This window comes from Falco punctatus (assembly GCF_963210335.1).
Source record: "Falco punctatus genome assembly, chromosome: 1".
Lineage (NCBI taxonomy): Eukaryota > Metazoa > Chordata > Aves > Falconiformes > Falconidae > Falco > Falco punctatus.
Genome location: NC_137580.1, coordinates 16,264,816 through 16,287,446, shown reverse-complemented (window position 1 = coordinate 16,287,446; position 22,631 = coordinate 16,264,816). Strand labels below are relative to the sequence as shown.

Here is a 22,631-nt window from a genome sequence, read left to right as displayed (position 1 = left end):
CTGCAAAAATATTTTCATGATTGTGTGAATAAATTATTATAGTAGAGGAAAACAATCATGAGTATAAAGTAAAAAGGTTCCTAGTATGGTGGTAGTACCAGGTTTTTATGTACTACATCCTGATTATCCAGCTATATAAATTGAACTGACTTTTTTTGGGAAACGTATTTAAAGACCCTGTAGTTTTTCCTACATCTCGATAGGTAAATGAATCAGGTTTGTATTTACAGCTTTGAACTTATTTTCTGCAATCTGCATTCCTCCCTGCTGGTGCAGTACTCCAGTACTCTTTTTTAATCAGTATTTGGGCTGGGGGGGGGGGGGGGGGGGGGGAAGGTTGATTTTTTTTTTTTTTTTTGATACCTCCTTTTATTGCTCTCGTTTTCACTTATTAAACTAATACTATGTCAAGACACTATGAAAGTCATAAGACAGACATTATGAAAAGAATAAGAGGGACTATGTAATGACATGCACTAACTTTATATTGGTAATAGAAGTTTGAAATACAACGACACATTCTGCTTAAAGTTTTAGAGGATATGGTATAAAGCTTGTTACCATTATTGGTTAATTAAAAAAAGGGTGGGGGGAAAATGTTACATAGAATTTGATAATTTCACCTTTCAAATTTTTAGAGTACAAAGTGATTATTTTTTCAGTTACTCAGGTTGCTGTTGCATTACAGTTTAACTGCCTAAATAGAGGCTTCAGCTGATTGCTTGCTTGGAAGAACTAGCACAGGTAGCAGGGCTGGATAGCTGTACTTTTACTTGAGTTTATTTTGTTTGCAGAATCTCTCAAGTTTGATGTAGGTTTGATTTTAAGCATATTAAACTGTCCTTAATTTATAAAAAAAAGCACTTTTGGTAATGCCTCCCAAATTATTTTTTGATTTCTGCTGTACCTATTTTAAGCTTTCTTTTTTGTAGTAGAGATTGGACTGTGGATTCTTCCACTTAAAGTTTATAAATTAAGCTTTAAATATACAACAGCCTTTTATGAGTTATTTTCACCGTTTCACTTCAGAATTTTATAATGAAACACACCATTGATGAATTGACTTTTCTGATTAAAAATGTTTGTTTAGAAAAAATGTGTGCTGACAGTCTGACAGGGTTACCACTGTAAATCAAATACTTCTGTGATTTTGTGCCAGCTTATCTGATGGATTTAGTGACTTAAAAGCATAGAAACTTACATATTTCCTTTTTTTAGCAGAGCTTTTTGTTCCCTTCTTTGAGAGACTGAGCCCAGGTAATCTGCAGCTCTGAACTCTGGGTTTTGAGTAGCTGGTTGGCCTGGGAGTTTGGAAGTGCTAAGGACTGCAGTTTCAGTTCATGGTGCTGCAGCTCTTTCACAGCTGAAGAGTCTAAGGGCTGTAGGGTCCTCAGCTGTCTCCTGGGCAATATGGCAGGAAACCAGCACTGTTACCTTGGAAAAGTTTTTAATTTGGTCAATGATAAGCAGCAGAAAATATGGCAATGATGCTATCAACTTCAGTTAGCAACGTTCTTTCCCCCCCTGTAATCATTTTTTGAAAATGGTGGGAAAAGATGGTGGAATAGTAAGTTTCAGGAAACTTTGGCTTTGGGAAGAACTTTCTGAATTCCAAAATGGAAACAGAAATGATCAAAGGACTACTTTTGTTAACATATGTTTTCTGTGCAGAAACAGAAGAGTGGAAAAGCTACAAATACAGTGAGCTGTATACTTTGTTGCAGAATTAAAGGCAGTAGAGAAACGTACTTTTAAGTTTGATCAGTGTGTGGTCTGAAAGAAACTAGAGGATTTGGAGATGCCTTACATAGAATTGTACACACAGTAACAACTCTAGAGTTTTGGAACAGTGTCATATGTCTTAACCTTTGACAAAAAACTGTCATTAAAGCTTAGAGTATAGATAAAGTTGGTATAATTTTCTTAGTGTATAAAGTTGGTATAATCTCATGAAGTCGCAGCTACTGCTTTAAAGTTGTCTTTCTACTTGGAGAAATATGTTGAGCTACGCAGAGGAGTATGTATGTACATATGGCAGATGGTAGTAGTGCTCTTTTGGCTTTGTTCTCCAAAGTTACACTGGAACAAAAGGTAATGTGTAGACTGAAAGGAAAAGGTAACTTTAATCTTAAAGGCTTTTGTTCTATTTTTTCCTTTTCTTTCTTTTCTTTTTTTTTTTTTTTCTCCCCCTCTTAAAGGCACATGTATTCATGCATTTCAGGACATTCTGATATTTGCAGTGAAGTAATGGAGATACTTGTGCCAGTCTTTGGCTTCACACCTAAGAGGCCATGGTTTGTACTGTTATCAGGTTGCTGTCTTGAAACTTGTTTCTTGTTTCATGATTTTTGTGGTAATTATTTTTTTCTATTGTTCTATTGGGTAATCTCTTTCTAAGTAAATATCTACATGTGTGGAAAGCCACAGGAAATACTAAGAGCTTGATTTGATAACACCGAGGAATACACCTGTGATTCTTCATAGTGCTGGATTTGCCTGGCAAAACTTTATTTCTAGAGGTGACGTGCCAGTAGAAGGAAAGAAAATGAATTAGCTTCTCTGTTAGAGGCTTCATTGACTCTCCAGGCTTAGAATTTAAATCAAAATTATTTACTTCTAAGCTGGAAATACTGTTCTATTTTTTTTGATGAAAAATATTGAATTCCTTGATCACTTCCAAAGGATTTTTTTTTATTTATGAATTCTGTAGTTACTCTTGCAGTCCCAGAATCCATGACTATGATAGACATTACGTGTATTCTTTGAAACTTGTTTTAGTAAAAAAATATAATTCTTATAGGAGGGACAGATTTTAAGAAACTAGGAAGATGGTTAGTTGCTCTTTTATTATTGTGGGTTTTTACTCCTAAAATTTGAAGGAAATCATGTAGAGACTACTGGTTGTTAACACTAAAGAAAAAAGAGAAAATAACAAAATCTTCATTTCATATCCAAATTAAAAAGATTATACTGTTCTTTGTTTTGATGGCATTAACCTCTCCTTTTATAATGATGCTTTCTTTGTGTTCAAGTTGAGTAGCTTTTCATAGTGGCAGATGTTCTTTCCTTCACAGTCTCACTGAAGCAAGATTTATTGTTCACTTAATCACACTTTTCATAGAGAAAACAGTATTCTAAAAACGACCATTTCACATATTCCTACGTTATTTGCATGTAGCCTTTTTCAAGTTAGGTTTATTATCACTCGTGGATAATTTAGTTTTGATTCACAGATTTGTGTGTGAGGAAGGTATTTAGGCACCCTTCTAAATTCTTAAATCCTTAGGAGTGTAGCAATTGCAGAGCAAGCCTTTTTGCCTTAGAAGTCCAAATACATGACACGACAGTGTTGATGAAAGAGTGTTGAGAACTCCATTAGTGCTGTGTTTTTGTCAGAATTTTTGACAAATCTGTTGGATTTTTAAATGTTTATTGAATGTTTAAAAAAATTATTTTTAAGTTAAAAGTATCAGAGGCCAAGTCTTAGCAAATGCTAGCTTTACTGGCTAAATGCTTGCTTCAATCTGTAATTCAAAAACCTTTTGCCTAACAGTTGTTGCTTTCCTCCAGTCTAAACTGCAGTTGGTCACAGGGGAGCAGGAGGCTCTTGCCAGGTTTTCTGAAGAATACCTGACAGTTGCTGTTGGTAGTTTTTGATTGCAAAATTAAAAAACCCAAAAGGAACATAGTTTGCAATGGTATTATTTAAGGATGCTTTTGTCTTTTTAGGTCTAACTTCAGTTGCAGCTCTGGTCAACAGTTAAAATGAGCATGGTCATAATATAATCCCCCTCTGTGCATATGGCATGTTGCATAAGTAGTTTACACGCTGTGTAGGAGGTGGCTGTCCCAGAGGAATTGGGAAACTGTGGTGTGAACTGGATTGGTAGAGCTGCTTAGCTGAATGTATAGGCAGATGTTGTATAACTAAGTTAGAATGATGATGTTTTCTATAGCAATGGAAAAAGCCAAGGGGTAAAAGAGTTGTCATATGGGATGATCAAGAGAAAAACTGGAATCTATTAGGAGAAGCACTTAGCAGGAGAATAGTGGGGACGTTATAAACAGGAGGGTATATTTGTAGGAGATAGTGATAACATACGCAGTACTAGTAGTCTGTCTTATTTCTTTGTGGTTGTTTCTTTTTTTTCTCATCTCATTTACTGTTATAACTATCCCTTGGAGACAATTTCCATTCAGTCATTGCCTATATGCTGGGAAAAGGGACAGAGGGAAATCAAGGCAGGGTACAGTTTTAAAGTAATATTCGTAGCTTCTGTACCAGGGGGAAAAAACCCAAATTGAAAAAAGTCATGTGGCAAACTGGGGGTGAAGCTTTAAAATGTTTTTGCAAGCATAGAAATGTAAGCCACTTGTAACAAACATTAAGTGGCACAGTCACGTTTCTGGCCTTGCTTTCAGTATTGCTTTGTGGGAATTGAAGGAAATAAAAGAAAAAATGTACTGGTCATGGAGGCTTTACTGATGTTTCTGTTCTCACAAAGAAGGTACCTTTTTCTTCTGGTGTACTTAGTAGAAATCATCAGTTTAGCAATGGCAGTCCTGCTGTTAGAAAAGCCCAGGTGGATGGAGGTTGCCTGAACATAATTGTGGCTGTGGTGAATTTGGTTGCTGCCTTCACTCCTGCCCCCGTGAGCAGTATGGATGTGGTGGCTATGCTTCTTGTGTGTGGACTTGGCTTCGACAGAAAAGAGGACTTGAGCACCAGTGCTGGTAGTGGGTCTTTGAGCTCAGTCAAGTATTACTGACTTGCTGTTTGGTAGGAAAATGAATCTCTGTAATCCTTTTGATATACTGCTTGAGTCTTGTGCTTTCCTTCTTTGAGATAATTACTATTTCAATGCACTTAATACACTGACTCCCAGTAATAGATTTTTTTAAACTCTGAACAATGTAGTGGCGTATTTGGAGGGGTTCAGGGCTGGAATCTGAAGGAAAAAAAATAATCTTGGTAAGAATAAACTAAGGGCTGTTATTTATTCTAGGCACCCTTCTATTCTAGCCAGGATCATCTGCATGGCTCTTCCCTGTTGATCACAGCTACAGAAAATTTAAAAAAATGGCAATAGGGAAGGCTGAGTGTTGTTTCCTGTAGCATGTAATTTAGTATTTCTTAAAACCAAACTCTTAACTGTCTCTGCTTTAGCTGTGGAAGCAATCTCTGCCAATTCTGAGAAGGCAAGTGCAGTGTTTTCCAGCTGTTCTGGATCGAGACAGTGTCAGAAATGACAGCAACAGATGTGCTGGTTCTTGGTTTCTGCTGGAATTTGTAACCCTGTGCCTGTAGTTGTGCTGAAATTCTATGCAATTCATCTGCAGAGCTATGAAACATTATGGCAGTTGAGGAGCTGGCACACATTTGCTTCTAGCATGTGCTGTATGGCGGCTGCAACTTTGAGCAGGAGAGGAAATGCTTAATATTATGGTTGCTAAATCTGATAAAACCTGCCAGAGTTTTTTATAAGTAAACTGATTATTCACTTTGTCTTGTATTCTTTCTTGGCTTTTTGAGCTTCGTTCTGTTCCTCTTGTAAGGTTATTCTCTGGTATTCTTATACAACTCCATGTTTGGAACGTGCTTTGTTTTGTTTCTTTTCTGTGATAACCTTTGTTTTTTTCTCCTTTCTCGCTTACTTGTAACTGTTATCCCCTAGTCTCAACAAGCCAGCAAAAAACTTTAAAACATGTTTCCTAGAATAAACTCATAACCTTGTTTTATGCCTAGAATTCCATTGTTAAGTTTTAAAATTATGTACTTTGCTAAGACTGCAAAGTGGACATCCAATTTAAGTCAAAAGTTGCAAGTTATGTGAAGGATTGTTTCAATGAGACTTGCAGGATGCAAACTTTAGATTCTCTAAAGAGCGGTGGATTCCTTCCCCCTACCCCCAATCCACTGTAAAATACTAGACAGATGTATTGTTTCTATAGAAAAATTTTGGAATATATTGTCTGTTCTCTAGCATCTAGGGAAGTGGTCTTCAAACCTTTCTGATTGCATACCCCATCAGTAAAAATATTTTGAGCATGCACCTCTAATAAATGTATAACTATATATTTATAAATTATATACAGATATAGCTGTATTTGTGTATTATTTTAAATCGGGAAGTAGAAGTTAAAAAGTGAGATAAAGATAAAATAAAACCTATTTAATATTTAAATTTTATTCAGTAACTATACAAAAAAATATTTTCTTTCTGTACCACAGAGGGTTGTCTTGCATACCCCCTGGGGTGCACATGCCTCACTTTGGATGTACTGGGAGACCTTTTGAGATTTACTTGATGTGTTTTTTTTAGTTTTCTTAGCTTAGGAAACTGCAACTTTCAGAAGGTCAAATGTGATATATTATTGTACATTAGTAACCTGTTATATATATATATTTTAGAAGTCTTCCTGTTCAGTATCTGTGGTGTACACAAGAAAAATTGTGTAATTGGTTGTAATTCTTTATAGTTGTAAGGGGTTTAGTACACCTGTGCTTTCCTTGTCAAATTGAAATAAATTCAATAATTGAATCCATAGTAAAACTAAATGTTTAAAGGAAGCATCTTAAAATGCTTTCTTTTTGAATTATTATAACTATCCTTGCACACCAGTTTGGTAGAAGGAAAACAGGTATCTTTGGTAATCTTTTACATTTAAGTGATTTGAAGAAAAAAAAAGTTAGCTGTTAGTCTTTCAGATGCTGAATACTAAGTAGGTAGAAAAAGAAATTTAATGACAAGAAAGCCTGGACAAAAATTGGTAAGTTTTTTTTTAGGTGTATACAAATGTATTATTAGATTTGATTTTTTTTTTTCTTTTGCTAGTTATTGCAAAGTGGGAGTTGCAGTGGGAGTCTATCTCCTTTGCTCATTTTAACTTATCTAACGTCTGTGTGGGCCCATATTTTTAAGTATACGTAAACTTAGTTGTATTTGCTCAGGCATGGTGTCAGTGTTGTATAGTTTTATTTTCCTGATTTGGCCTAAAGGCAGAATGAATTTGCTTCTGCCTGCAGCATACAATGTAAATGTCCTGACTGATGGAACTGGGTCCAAGCAGGGCATTCTCTGTAGAGTCATCCTGACTGTATGGTTAGTTCCCCATTCTGGACTTGTTTATTCATACGATATTAGAAGTGTTATCTTATGGGCTCCTTCCTTGAGGGGAAGGATTAAGATAGGACAGGATGCAGACCTATGCAGCTTGGTGACTGAGGTATGGTTAGTCTGTTTCACTGTATAGCAGATTAGTTTTGTTTACTGATGAGTGGTGTTTCCAGATGACAAAAAAATTAGGTGCTTGATGAAGTTACATGTGTCTGGATCCTGAAAAAACCAATAATCTGGTTTTAATATTCTTTTAAATTCAAATAAAAATATTAGATAACTTTCGAAAGTGTAGCTAGGCAGGGAAGTGCTTGAATAGTGAAATGGACAGGATGGCACAGTGCTTTGCTATGTATGTTTCATGTACTTGAGTTTAAATTCAGAGTAATGCAACTCAAGCAGACTTTCTACTGGATGTCATAAAATGACAGATTTCTGATTTTTAAAATGTCAAAACCATAAATCATTAGTTTGCTAAGATTGCACTAGCAAGCTATTAAAGAACATGGCAGTATTTACTGTAGATAAATGCAAATTTAAAAAGGTTCTCTGTATCATGGTTTAAATGATTTATTTGCTTTCAATGTACATATGAATCTGATGTGGTGTAAAGATTTAGGATATTTCATTTCCTGTGTGGAGCTGCAAATTTGCATATTATTAAACCATCTCTTGGAGTCATATCTTTCTTTTATGTCTTAAACAGTATCACAGGTTAAGGTACACTGAGAAAAGTTAATTAATACAAAAGCAGAATTTAATGCTATTAATACAGATGCTGGAAAGATAGGAATTTCAGCTGGATTTAAATATAGTATATATCTATGTTAGTATCTATTGAGATTTATAATATAAGCCAAATTCTGAAAACAGCCAGGTTTTGTAAATACGCCTTTAGCCACTCTTTGGAGTGTGTTAAAATTTTGCCTTGAAATTGTTTGATTTGCAAAAAATCAACTTGGTAGTCCTTTGTTTCGTCAGGGATTTGAAATAAAGCTTATAGTCACATAGTGTCCCTCAGGAGCAAAGGGTCTCGTCTCTCTGTTCAGTGTTGTGCTTTAGACAAAAGCTGGTAGAGAATGAGTTTGATACTGTCTCCAGTTTTATTCTCTGAACTTGTCCAGTGGCCTGCAGGTTTGCAGCGTGTATTTGCTGTTCAGTCTGTCAGAGCGTGGTTCCCTGGGCCCCTGGTTCTCACATTTTGTCATGTTCTTGGCAAACTTTCTTCTTATATCAGCTGTCCCACCTCCTTGATGGGTCAGTAAAGATTGGGAGAGAGGTAAAATTCTTAATATTGGACTTGAATACATCTTTCATTTTTGGAATCCCTTGTTGAATTTCCAAAAGGGATGACAGAAACACTGTGCAAGATGGTATGGAGTACTGTAACTTTCTTGAATTCAAGTGTGGTATTTGTTTTTAATTTGAACTGTTTGTACTATGATAATTTTTTTAAGGGACACCAAACTGATAAAAAAAATGTAGGTTTTTTGGTTTTTTTGTCTTTTGAAATTTGTTTTTGTAGGATCAAATTTAACTTTGGTAATTTTACTTAAAACTGGGGTTGTTCCCTTTGTAAGGTAGAGATTGAATTTTGTTTTTTGGTACATACTTTTAAAAAAACTTCTAAAAGCTTTTTCTAAAATATATTAAAAGCAGAATTGTATAAAATTTGAAATTCATCGTGCTGCTGCCCCTGCCCCTGTGTTTAAATACATTGTGTAGAGCTAATGCTTGTTTGCATTGCTTTGCTTGCACTGGGCTTAACTGCACACTGCAAACTGAACTAGTTGTGCTAGTGAACTAATTTGATGTAAAAAAGTGTGTGTAACCAGAGTGAAAATATGAGATTATTAGCTAGGGTAAATACAGCATCATTGATAACAGCATAATTATCTTTTAAAACAGGTTTGTGGGTTTGGTGGTTGTTTGGTTTTTTTTTCCTTCCCCCTCCTGTTAGGAAGGAGAAACCTGTAGGCAAATGTCCCCCACCATAAGGATGCTTCAGATGTATTTTACCTACCTGGACAAGAATTTTGATTTTTTTTTTTTTTTTTAAATTTGTTATTTTGGCAGTCATTTTAACATATACATAGACCTAGCTCTGTGCCGTTTTAATGAACTGTTCTATGTCTCAGCTTAACCGGATAGGGGATATTTGCTGCTCTTTCACGTGTAAATTAGGTAAGTTGTGTGCCTTTTGTAGTCAGCAATTGCCAAGTTGAAGAAACCCTGGTTATTTTATACAATCAATACTTAAATGTAAACTTTTCTGCTAATTTGAAATCTTATCCTGTTGTATTTCCAGGGATACAGCTTTCTTCTTCTTTGTGACAGAGCATGAGGTATAAGCTGCTGATACAAAGCTGTCTTGTGGAGGAAGAGAAATATACTGTGCTGAGACACTATCTTAAAAATGTGTAGTACTGAGTTAATGGTTTCAGATACAACATTAGGTGGCAGTAGTAGACTCTTAACACCTTGTGGGTGCTTGTTAGATTTACGTTTAGGTAATTTCCAAACCAGAACCAGATTTGAAGAAATTTTATTTTAATATAGAATGTTCATGGTACATCACTATGAAGGGAAGCAATGGGAATGATTTTTTTCCTGAATGATCCAGCTTTGATGATAGTTAATAACAGTATTGAACAGAATCATCAGAAAGCATCAAGGTGAAAGTGGGTGCAGTGTTCTGCAATGCCACTACTGATGTGCCTGGTTTAAAATGGACCTTTCCAATTTGCCAGGTAAACGAAGGTGTAGGCTTTGTTAGGAACTTGACAAGAGGAGAGACAGCAGCTAATTAAGAAGAAAATGTACTTCTGTCTGTTTCTTTTTTCCCTTAAAAAACAGAAGAGATGAGTACTATTAATATTCTTTTTTTTGTAGTGTAACTGTTGGGTACTGTTGGATGAGGTGGAACTGCTGACTTGAGCCTGATATATCAGCAGGAAATGTTTGTGGTTTTCCACTCAATAAATACCTGTTTGCTCTTTGATTGTTTTGGGGTTTTCTGAGTTGTTTTTGTTTTAGAGTTTTTTTGAACATGGGAAAAAGTAAATCCAAAGTTGGAGCAAGATTAAAGAGGATGCTTATGGAGGAGGCTGGAATAGAATCTTTCCTTCTGGTCACTTGCTGGTCTCATGTTACTTTAAACTTTGAGTGAAGATAGCAAATGAAAAATCATCTAGGTCTTGCTGGAAGGTTATGACCTTACCTTTCATGTTACTTGTACTTTGTTTAGTTTTTCTGTTGCATTATGGTTGACATAATGGCAATATATTGAAGAAAAAAAAGTTGACATCCAACCTTTTTCTGTCTCTTATTTACCTCCCTATAGCCTCTCTGGGCCTGAGCCCTGTTTTGTCATGTTTTCATGTTTTCACTAACTTGACATTCCTGCTAATGTTACTATTTCATATACTTACCCAAACTATCAACAGGCTTTCCTGCCTAGTATCTCCTCTTAAGAGTTAAATTTTAATATGTTTTTACCTCCAAGTGTTGTGTTAGTGCTAGAGAAGACTATGTGGAAAAGGAGGGGGTGAGGGGCAGAGAATGGATTGCTGCTAATCACTATGTTTGAGTTACTCTTTTTTCCCCCACCTTTTTGCCCTTGTTGTCTGTGGAGGCCTTTCCAAATCAGAACCATCTTTTTATCACACCCAGAACATGTACCACAGTGTTGACTTTTTACCGTTTGTGTCCCCTCAGGGGATTTGACTGGCTTAGGATCACTTCTGATCCTGTGAGATCCTTACCCTAAAGAAATTTTGGTTCTTATACTTTGAAATCTTTGGCATGTATTTTTGTTGATCAATAAATTTGGTTTTAGTTTCTGAATACATAAAAGGGAATGGAGTCCAGGAGGTGGGTTATTACTTTGGTGGAAGATAAGAGTAAATGTGGGCAAAGAATATTACGTTTATTGTTGCTCAGAAGCATGATGGCTAAAATGAATCCATCTTTTTTGTGCTTGTGTTTTCCAGAAGCTGCTTTCAGATTTCATCATTGAGGGATGAAAAACATTTTTTTGTTGTTGTTTGTTTTTGGTTTTGTGGTGTGGTTTTTTTTTTTTGTTTTTTTTGTTTTTTTAAATCCTTGGGTCGACTGACATAATGTACAATTGCATTAAGAACAGGACCATTTTGGATAGCATAGCAATTTTGTGAACAGAGGTAAAATGTGGGGTATATATCAAACCTTTAATTCTTGAAATAACAACTGGTTTAGCTTCAGCACATTTTTCTTGATGTGGATCTTGTAGAAGTACCTTACTCTTATAAATAGAGGATTTCAGGGAGTTACCAGCTTTGCACACACATCTTTGTGGGTTCTTATGTGTGCCAGCAGCCCAGAAAACCAACTGCATCCTGGGCTGCATCAAAAGAAATGTGATCAGCAGGTCGAGGGAGGCGATTCTGCCCTTCTCTGCTCTGGGGAGACCCCACCTGGAGTACTGCGTTCAGCTCTGGGGGGCCCCAACATGAGGAAGCCGTGGACCAGCACGAGTAGGTCCAGAGGAGGGCCACGAGGATGATCAGAGGGCTGGAGCACCTCCTGTATGAGGACAGGCTGAGAGAATTGGGGCCCTTTAGCCTGGAGAAGAGCAGGCTCTGGGGAGACCTTAGAGCAGCCTGCCAGCGCCTAAAGGGGCCTACAGGAAAGATGGGGATGGACTTTTCAGCAGGGCAAATAGCGATGGGACAAGGGGGAATGGCTTTAAACTGAAAGAGGGTAGATTTAGATGAGATATTGGGAAGAAATTCTTTACTGTGCAGGTGGTGAGACACTGGCCCAGGCTGCCCAGAGCAGCTGTGGGTGCCCCGTCCCTGGCAGGGCTCAGGGCCAGGCTGGATGGGGCACTGAGCAGCCTGGGCTGGTGGAAGGTGTCCCTGCACGTGGCAGGGGGTTGGAATTAGGTGATCTTTAAGGTCTCTTCCAACCCAAACTGTTCTAGGATTCTGAAATTTTCACTGAGATAGAGCTGACCTGTTTGACTGCATTTTTCTCTTTTTTCCTTCATGGGATAGGCATTTTCCATTGGATAGGCATTAACCATAATAGTTTTGGACATACTAAAGAAACAATTCTGAGGTCACAAGGTCAACATCTTGAGAAAAAGGACATTGCGGTTTGCTTGGTTAATAGTTGTTTCATTCTGGCTTTAGTGGACAAAACAAGTACGTTTGTCTTGATGTGTAGGTTATCTAGTAACCAGAAGGATGAGGAAACTCTGCAGAAGTGAAGTTTTTTTTTGAGGTTTGTGCTAAAACTGTGGAGATAGAGCCCTGTAGTTCTCCCAGGTATAGCAAGGTTGGGTTTTCCAGGAGTAATGCTGATTATGGTCTTGACTTGATTTCTCTTTTTCTGTTGTAGTTCATTGAAATACAATCCCTCATGTTTTCTTAGAGGTTTTTGAAATATTTTATATCTGTCACTGGGACAAATTACTTTAAAATAGATTCATAATCCAGATCATGACCTTTCAGTGAAGTGGACCTTGACTGTGTTTATTCTGAGCCATTTTCTGCATGCTGTAGTTTGGCAGTTGCTCACCCAAAGAGTGCACTATCTCTTTTATATTTTGGATCACTTCTCCCATTTTATTAGATAAAAGACTTAAGGCAAAGAGAGGCTTGCTGTGTTTAAATTGGCTTTTTGTTTCTATTTAGAAGTGAGGTAGTGCTATTTTATACTTAACATTAATGCTATTACGTTGACTTCTCATTAATTTGGTTCTCTAAGGGGGTAAAAAAACCCCAACCCACACTCTCTGAATGTGTAGATAGAAATTGCTGTGCGGTATTTTCCCTGCTCTCAATCAGCTAAATGTAGAAACATTTTACCAAAAAGTTTTAGGTATTGGTTTAGTTTATATATTTTTCAAAGGTAAATATAACAGGCAAAATGTAAAATTTGTGAGGATTTTTCTGAATACATTGAATACTGCCCTTTAAAACCATTCCTGTAAGCTTATACTTAAATCTACACGCTGAAGAAAGAAAACGTTATGCCACCCTGTAGGTTGCTATAAAGATTGTTTATGCAGCTCAACACAGGACTTAAAATAAGTTGAATTGGAGAATTTTGAAAAATGTACTGTGCGACATAAGAGACCAAATCATGCTGAAGTGCAAGGAAAGACTATACATCAGTTCAAAGGCTACATTATTCAAAAAAATACAACCATAAAAAAGGTAATAAGATTACATTCTCACACTTCATGGCTAGTAAGGTGCATTAAGCTGCTCAGATATTCATAACTTACTGTGACATTTGGGAAGATTACATTTTGCTGTGCACAGCCATTACTGCAGCACAGATAATAACTAGCCAATGCATGGACCTGGATTATGATCCCTGTCATTGGAAACAAATTTGTGTTTTGAAGGTTGATCAGTTTCAAATCATTATTAGAAAGGGTTAATATGACATACTGTGGGGTGTGTGTGTGTGCTTATGTGTATCTAATGGGTATGCATACATATAGTACATCAACTGCACTGTGCCTTTGGTATATTGCTTTCTCTGTCAATTTTTTTGTCCTCACTTCCCTTAAAGAAATGTTAAAATGGTAATTATTTCTACCATAGCATAATATTTCCCAAATGTACTTGCTGAAATGTTTATGTTTGCAGATTAGATTGGAAACCTAATTTGACAGCTTCCTGGATGGGTGGTTACTGATAATAGTGTATCTAGCCAAAAATGAAAGATTGGTGGTGTAGACTATAGGGTGAAGGTAAGGTCACCTCTAGTTGCTGTATATGGTTTTGGTGTGATAATTGATGGTTGGCAGATAGTTAAAACCAAATGCATGAAGAGTTGAATTTCTTGTTAAGAATTAGCAGGTGGTTCGTGGCTAGATTTTAACCTTCAGCTATTCTGTCTGTACACAGAATGAAGTATTTTCTTTGTTTCTTAACTTGATGGTGAGAGCGAGAGTGGCTTCTTGAGGAATACCTCAGTTTTGTAAAGGGTGATAACATTAGTGTAAAATAAACTGTTACATTGGTTATGTATTTTACATTTCCAAACATTTTGTTCAGGGTTTTTAAGGGTGTGTGTGTACTTTTTTCGTTGCAGTTGTTTGTGATAATGCTGTGTTAATCCATTCTGCTCAGCATTCTCCCTTGAATTCTACCTTATGGAGCTTTCTTGAGGTAGGCCTCTGCTCCATCTTATGGAAGGGGAAAACTGAGACTTGGAGAATGATAATGACTTGATAGATTTGTTTGAGTTGACAGCATGAGTTGATATAGAGAAGCTGGGAATATAATTCAAGTCTCCCCATTCAGTTCCTGCGATTTCCCTAGATATTAAGGAAGCATCTGATAGAAAATTGTGTAATTATTTTTCATGACCAAGAGGGGAGAAAATGGAAAAGTGTAAATTACTGTTTAGAAATTGTTGCCATGAGACATTGTCTATTCTGTCATAAAAGCAGTAACTTTCTCTGCTTCTTGTGGTGTTTGGCATTACTGATTTATACCCTGAAGACCAAGGATTGCTTCTTCAATGACAAGATTTAGACACTTGAAGAAAATGTATGGTAATTTCAGTAGTTAATGAAGAGTGTATATTCTGTTCCATTGGGTAAGTTTATCTTCAGATCCTGACTAGCTGAGAGAAGCTGTTGGAGCTAATACAGGAGCAAGTTATTATATGTATTTTGGGACAGTTTTTACATGGTGTGACTTCAAGTGACAGTACTGAAAGCTTGTTAGAGGAACACCATGTAGGACCGAAATGATGTCTTTTGTTAGACAAACTTGTAGCAGTGCGAATGAGCTGAGATACTTATGATCATGAGTCCATTTTGATTGTTTGAGTCAGTGCTATCTGAATTGCTATTTGTATGATGGTATGTAATAGGTATTTTGGCAAGTATGACACATTTTTAAGGTTAATGTAGTTCTAAAGTCCAAGAGAAGTTTAAAAAATGGATGGAGGGAATTGAAGTAGAAGAGTTAGGTTAGTACAATCCATCTTTTCTTCAAGTGGAATTGTTATTTTGTTGCGTACACAAATGAGAACGAAGTAGGTTATTTCCTTTCCCCACCTCCACCTCCTTGGCACATGCATATGTACTTGGTTACTCACTGTATGTTCAAACAAAGCCTGCATCTAGGAGACTTGAAATATTACAGGATTTAAGCGCCTTAGCTGTAGCATAGTCAAAGGCTTCAAACAGTGGTGCTGTTTCACGTTCATACAAACATAGCAATCCTTTGCTTCCTTTTAATATCTGTGACTACTAATGAAACTGGCAGTTAATACTTAACCAGCTTTATTCAGTATCTCAGGAATGACTCTTAAGTGTTTGTAAGTGGTAATATTTCCGATGTGCATCAGCTCCTTCTGGCTAGAATTGCCCTCTTATTTGAGGTGTGTTAAGCACATGCAAAGGAAAGCTTTTAGGGCCAGTCCAGGCCATTTAAGGTATCTTAGCTGACTTGGCACTCTCACCCTGTTTTAGAGCACTCTCTTGGCCTCTTCACTTCTCGGCTGTGTGGGGTAGCTCAGGACATCTGTATCTTAAGCTACCCAAATGTCGTTCTGCAACAATTGTCTGATAGTAGGTGACACCTTAGGAGCAACTTTGTTGAAGTTACTCAACAGAACTTGAAACAGAGGAAGAATAAGTGATATATTGATACTGGCCTCATTATGGGTTTTTTAGCTTATGTCTTTCATAGCTTGCTTCTTGCAGAATAAATAACTTCAAACATGGAATGGTACTTTGATATCTTTGTCTTAAGGTTTTCTTAAAATCTTTTGTCTGAAAGCTTGTTGGGGGCCACTTTGACTTGGAAATGAACTTCATCATCCAAGAAGGAGAAGGCATAACCTGCATGGTAGACTTGCTGGACAAGTGTGACATCACCTGCCAGGCTGAGGTGTGGAGCATGTTTACAGCAATCTTGAAGAAAAGTATACGCAATCTACAAGCATGCACAGAAGTGGGGCTCGTTGAACAAGTACTCAAGAGGATTGATAGAGCTGACAACATGATTGCAGGTATGGTTTCACCTAGTGTCTGACTCAAATTGTATTCCTTTAATGTAAAATATCATGGAAACATTTAATTAAGTGATAGAAATTAGACATTGCATTTTATCAAGTGATTACATTTCTGTTCTTTTCCTTTTCAGATCTCTTAGTGGATATGCTGGGTGTGTTGGCTAGCTATAACCTGACAGTTCGAGAACTAAAGTTATTCTTCAGCAAGCTTCAAGGAGAAAAAGGGAGATGGGTAAAAGAAAACACAAAATTGAAAGCATTTTTGTGGTGTTGCTTGTATTTTTCCTAATGCTTGTAACTTAAAAGGTTATTTGATAACCTTTATAATAAACAAATTTTAAATGTACCAAGAAATATAGGATGTTTTTTGGTATTATATCAATGCATCTTTTTACTTGCAAGCAATTAAAATACAGAGAGTAGAATAGTGATGAAATTAAATTTCCTCCTGGATCTACAGATTGGATTGGTCTTTTTGAACACCTGGGAATAATATGTTGACTCTAAGCTTGTAAATCCAGTTATGTGAAACTTGAAGGAAAAAGGATTAAATTTTTTTGAAGACAAAAGAGAGAAATTAAAAAAGTGTCTATAGCGGCAGTTCAGTGTGCTCCTATTTTCACACTTGTTGTTCTTTACCTGAAGATTGAAAAAAAATTACCTTGCTAAGGAAGTGAAAATTTATGGCAGAAATTGAAATGAACTCCAGCTGAAAAATTATATCCTGTGCTTTCTCCTGCTCCTGTGTGAATTACAAAGTGAGAAAAGGGTCTCCTTTTAATGTTGAGAACCTCCTTTCCTAAACTAAAAATTTGTATATTGTAGAGACCACTGGATGAAGTTTTCTTTAACACAAACACATTGTTAGAATAGTTTCCAATTCCTGGAAAACAATAATTTTAACTGCTTTGAATTTTAATTCAGCCCCTGTTATGTCTAAATAGTCTACCTAGTGTAGGGAAGGGTAGCACAATGTCAAATAATAAAAAAAATGCTTTCACTATAAAGGCCAGTATGCACAAGTAATATAAAATTTTTTAAAAGACCCTTTGAAATAACAAAAACTTTGCAGATCTTAACTTGCTCAAGTAAAAATACTCTAAACTTAACAGAGGGTTTAAACTTAATAATTGAACATACAGAGTATATTTAACCATAGATGAATTAAAGTTGTCTCTCCGTAACATTAACTTTTTCATTTCCTGTCTCTCTGCTATTTGCATTTAATTTCCTTTCTTTATTAAAAACTAAATATAGAGAAAAGGAAGAGAAAAATGCCATGGTTGCATTGCTAAGGAGTTGCACAACTCCATAAATCTTAACATCAGCAGTGCTGTAAAGATACAAAGTATTTGGCTACAACAGATATTACCTGGTTGAATTCTACAGTGCTGAAGACATCTAAGCAGTTCAGTGTTTCATCCTCAATTTTAATATAGATTCATGAAGCACTGTTTATCTGACTATAATTTTGGTACATTTAAAATACTTGTAAACATTCACCCTCTGAAAACTGAGCATTGCATGATCCATTAGAAGAGGGGGAAAAAGTGCACTTTCAGGAAAAGATCATAAGTGTAAAATTGTAGTTTAAAAATAGATCTACTGTAAAGTTATAAAGTGGTAAAAGAAGATGCACAAAATTGTTCTGTCACTATGACCAGTATTTGCTGTACTGTTGTGACCTCATGTACTTGATTTGAAGTTCATAGGTTTTTTGCTGAGTATTACAACAAAACCGATGCAGAATTAGGGTGGTGGTGGGCAAGTGTTAAGTATTCACCCTGAGCACTCAGTTTAGGTGCTCCAAACTACCCTTGAGATTTGAATATTTCTCCATGAACTTAAATGAAGGGATATGTGTGACCAAAGACACTTTAGTGTATGACTGTAGTCCTGATGAAAATAATTCTGTCTGCTGATCCTCCCTCTCCCTTTTGCTAAGTATTCTCCATCTCCCTTGTGCTGGCACAGGTCTTATGCAGCCACATCCAAGACTGCTGTAACTGAAAATGGGGGTTTGCATTTGTTTCCCCTAAACTGGTTTCCAGCTGGATCAGTTAATTTTCTTTAGCTCGCTGCAAATCCACTCAAATGGTAGCACTGATGGGAATGAACAGGTAGAGGAAGGAACAAACATTCAGGGTCAGTTTAATTTATGCTGGATGAAAGTGTCTCTGGCCTTTGAGTCCTTAATTCAGTTACCTGATTAACTGTGTTCCAGTGCACCTAATGCATATTGTGTGAAGGGATCCATGACTTTGTTAATGTTGTTTGAGTGTTAAGTGTCTTACCAGAATAATACTCAACCATGTGCAAAGCTTTAAAATGTGTGAAAATTTGTCAAAATTAATTTTTTGTGTGTATAGTTTCTGCTTTCTTACAGGTGTGTGTTTTATTTATTTACAAGTGTAGTAATTCTCTTTGTCAGCCACCACATGCTGGGAAGTTACTGTCTGTGTTAAAACACATGCCTCAGAAGTATGGACCTGATGCCTTCTTCAACTTTCCAGGAAAAAGTGCTGCAGTATGTAGATATTTCAAGTCTCTTGTTTGTTGGTCTGTTGTTCTATTATGGTCATTGGTTATTTTAATTTGTGATGTTCTTTTGTCTCATTTGTCATTGTCATAGACTTAGAATTTTAACCAAATTTTTTTCTCTGCCTGACACCTACATTATGCCTAAGTAGTCATGCTTATAATAAATGTGCATTATCACTCTAGAAGGACAAATACTATTACATAAAGAATGGATGTAAATGAGGCTTTTTTTTTTCTTCCCAGACTGTTCAGTTAAATCTTGTTGCAAGGAAAATTTGCCTGCTTTTTACTGTCCTGTTTCTGTGGGAATGGTGCTTATGTTCATATACAATATGTGTGAGAGTGGCCTTGTGGTGGGGTTGACCTTGGCTGGACGCCAGGTGCCCAGCAAGACACTCTATCTCTCCCCTTTCTCAGTTGGACAGGGGAGAGAGAATACAATGAAAGATTTGTGGGTTGAGGTGAGGACAGGGAGAGAGCGCTCAGCAATTCCTGTCATGAGTAAAAGAGACTCAACTTGGGGAAATTAATTTATTACCGATCAAGACAGGGCAGGGTAATGAGAATTAAAAAATAAATATTAGAACACTTCCCCCCCAACCCCTCCCTTCTTTCTGGGCTCGACTCCACTCGCAATTGCTCTGCCTCCTCCCCTTGAGTGGTACAGGAGGATGGTGAATGGGGATGGCAGTTAGTTCATCACATGTTGTCTTGGCTGCTCCTTCCTCCTCACACCCTTCCCCTGCTCTGGTGTGGGGTCCCACCCATCAGAGATAGTCTTCCACGAACTTGTCTAATGTGGGTCCTTTTCCGTGGACTGCAGTTCTTCATGAACTGTTCCGGTGTGGGCCCTTTCCATGGGGTGCAGTCTCTCAGGAGCAGACTGCTCCAGTGTGGGTCCCCCATGGGGTCACAAGGCCTGCCAGCAAACCTGCTCCGGTTCAGGCTTTCCTCTCCATGGGGCCACAGGTCCTGCCAGGAATCTACTGCAGTGTGGGTTTCCCACAGGGTCACAGCCTCTTCTGGGCACGTCCACCTGCTCCAGTGTGGGGCCTTCCATGGCTTGCAGGTAGATATCTGCTCAGCTGCTTAGTTCCACGGGCTGCAGAGGGACAGCCTGTCTCGCCATGGTCTTCATAGGCTGCAGAGTAATCTCTGCTCCAGTGCCTAGAGCCATCTCCTCCCCTTCCTTCACTGACCTTGTTGACTGCAGAGTTGTTTCTCTCACATATTCTCACTCCTGTCTTCCATCTGCTGTTGCACAGTAGTTTCCCCTCTGCCTTCTTAAATACGTTATCACAGAGGCTCAGCTTTGGCCAGTGGTGGGTCCATCTTGGAGCTAGCTCTGTTGGGCATGGGGGAAGCTTCTGACATCTTCTCACAGAAGCCACCCCTGTAGCCACCTCTGCTACCAAAACCTTGCCATGCAAGCCCAATGCAGCCTTACATGTGGAAATATTTGCTAGTGAAACCACAGAAAGTGTTGAACTTGAAGTGGCCATATTTGCAGCATTTGTTTGTTCTTTTAATGATCAGTTGATGTGATAACATATATTGCTTATAAGAATTTGCTGAGAAAACGGATCCTAGACATGTATAGGCTGAATAATCATGAGAGAGTATTAAATTTCACTATGATTAGTTTTCTCATAATTGTTCAGATGAGTGATTAATTTTGAAGTTCTGTGGTGTTCACTTGAAAAACAATTTAAAATGAAATAGGTAGTTGGAAAACTCTGTGCAGAATCTTCTGTAGGATTTTACACATATCAACACTTTTACTCCTAAAATGGTTGAATGAAATAGTATGTTAAAATTGTCATGCTTAATTCAGAATAAGATTTGGGTAAGATGTACCAGATGACTCATTACATTTTTGTTCACATAAATCCATTAGCTTTCTGCCTTGGTGGCTTGAGACTAAATTTCACCAGCTTTATGACATAATGAATTTTTTGGAATGATAACTGCAGAAGAATTTTTTTAGTAATTGGCATCTTTGTTTATCACATGAAATAGAACTTGGCAATAGACATGTTTTTGTTCTTTTTGGCTCCTCATGTACTGTTTCTGCCCTTCTAATAATTGTGTTGAATGCATGAACTGTATGTGATATTGGAGTGCCTCAGTAACCTGAATGTGAACATCCTTATATATTTTTACATTATGAAGTCTTAGAAATCAAGTATTTAATATAATTACTCCAAGATCCATTGTGAGTTAAACCAAATGATAGTGCTACCAGTTTGCAAAAGTTGGGCTCAGAGACATGCAGACTGATTAGTTAGCTGGTATAAAGAAGGATTTATAGCATTTTGTTTGGACAGGGATAGTTGAACGGAGCGTGAGAGCATAATAAGGAGTCTGGTGACACTCAAGTTCTTTGATGTTTTTTTGTTCATTGGTATTGATCATCTGGACAGCATCTTTGATCAGAGGTTATGGCAGTCTTAGTTGAAGTGGGTATTACAAATCTGTGCAGCAAAACAGTGGAAAGTTAACGGTAATGTTAAAAAAAACAAACCCCAAAACAAAACTCCGAAAACCCCCCAACCTGCACACAATAAAACCAGACTGTTTGAAACAAAGGGTCCTAGGGTCCTGCCACACAGTTTATAACTTAAGAACTTTAGAACTAACCTAAACACAGTGTTTGATATGAGGATTTTGGCTGGTGGGGATTGTATTACCTTTCTTCTAAGAAAGTTTGTAAATCTGTTGTATTCTAACTTGAAGGCTACATGCATATGAGTTTCAAAAGAGAAAAGAATCTCTTAAGTGAAATGTGTATGATTCTGTTTTTGTGACCAACTTCTTTTCATAATCAGTTATTTTCCTGAATACCAATACTAGGTGAAAATAAGTTTAGAAATGTGATTATTCTGTCAGGCTACCACAAAACCAAATCAACTTGAATTTGCATTTTGAGTTTTTGTGCTGTAAGACTTCCACTAACGCTTTTACTTTTTGAAGTGTAGGTTACTGTTAATAATCTTTGAGATATAAAGACCAGTTTTTAAATATTTAGATTAATTAAATATTTTAACAATGGAGTACATAAAGCACAGGAGTTAGACCAGATTTTTTAGTATATAGAAACTGTACAGATTTGTAGTGTATATCTGTATATGAGTATACATTTGTAGTGTGTATCTTAAGCTGTGTACTGTTACTATTGTGACGTAGATCTTTCTATGTGAATAACTTCTTGCTTTCTTTAGGCTATTGCCTTACCTCCTATAGCCAAGTGGCCATACCAGAATGGATTTACTTTCCACACTTGGCTAAGGATGGATCCAGTAAATAATATCAATGTGGATAAGGATAAGCCTTACTTATATTGGTAAGTATTATGTAAAACTGTATTTCTGATTTTCACTTTCTATTGAGTGTTCAATGATTTCTGCTTCCATTTGCTTATGTGCTGATTTTGTTCTAATTTGTTAGTTTTCGAACAAACAAAGGACTTGGTTATTCTGCTCACTTTGTTGGTGGCTGCTTGATTGTAACATCCATAAAATCAAAGGGAAAAGGTTTCCAGCATTGTGTAAAATTTGATTTCAAGCCACAAAAGGTGAGTAAAAATAATAAAACCTTTCAGTTTCATGAATTTAAAAATGTTCTTTCTGTAGTGTTCTTTCTGTAGAACAACAGTTATACTGGAATGAGCAAAACAAATTTGTGTTCAGGATTCTTACTTCTTTTTGATTTTACTTATGAAATGTATAAGAAAGAGCTGGAAAACGCAGTTTACTAGAAGTTTTATGAATTTGAGACTTGTGTAAATTCTTGGAGGACTTTTAGTACATATACACAGCTTGGAAGTTAAAAGGCTTGTGATTTTTAACTTCTCTGTTTATACTGTGTTTTCTCCTACCTCCAGACATTCTCTTCTCCTTTTCCTAAAGGGTTTTGCTAAGGCTCCTCTTTCTTCATGTGGAC

At 36.9% G+C, this 22,631-nt stretch overlaps 1 protein-coding gene across 3 annotated transcripts in view; it reads left to right on the top strand.

The window, feature by feature from the left end:
* Positions 1–22,631, top strand: part of LRBA (LPS responsive beige-like anchor protein) — a 417,388-nt gene that overhangs the window by 30,844 nt on the left and 363,913 nt on the right. For all 3 annotated transcript variants that reach the window (XM_080368631.1, XM_080368630.1, XM_080368629.1), the window contains exons 2-6: positions 15,914–16,145; positions 16,280–16,380; positions 18,580–18,675; positions 21,911–22,032; positions 22,137–22,263. In XM_080368631.1, coding sequence (XP_080224757.1) covers positions 15,914–16,145; positions 16,280–16,380; positions 18,580–18,675; positions 21,911–22,032; positions 22,137–22,263 — 678 coding nt within the window. The remainder of the gene's footprint in view (positions 1–15,913; positions 16,146–16,279; positions 16,381–18,579; positions 18,676–21,910; positions 22,033–22,136; positions 22,264–22,631) is intronic.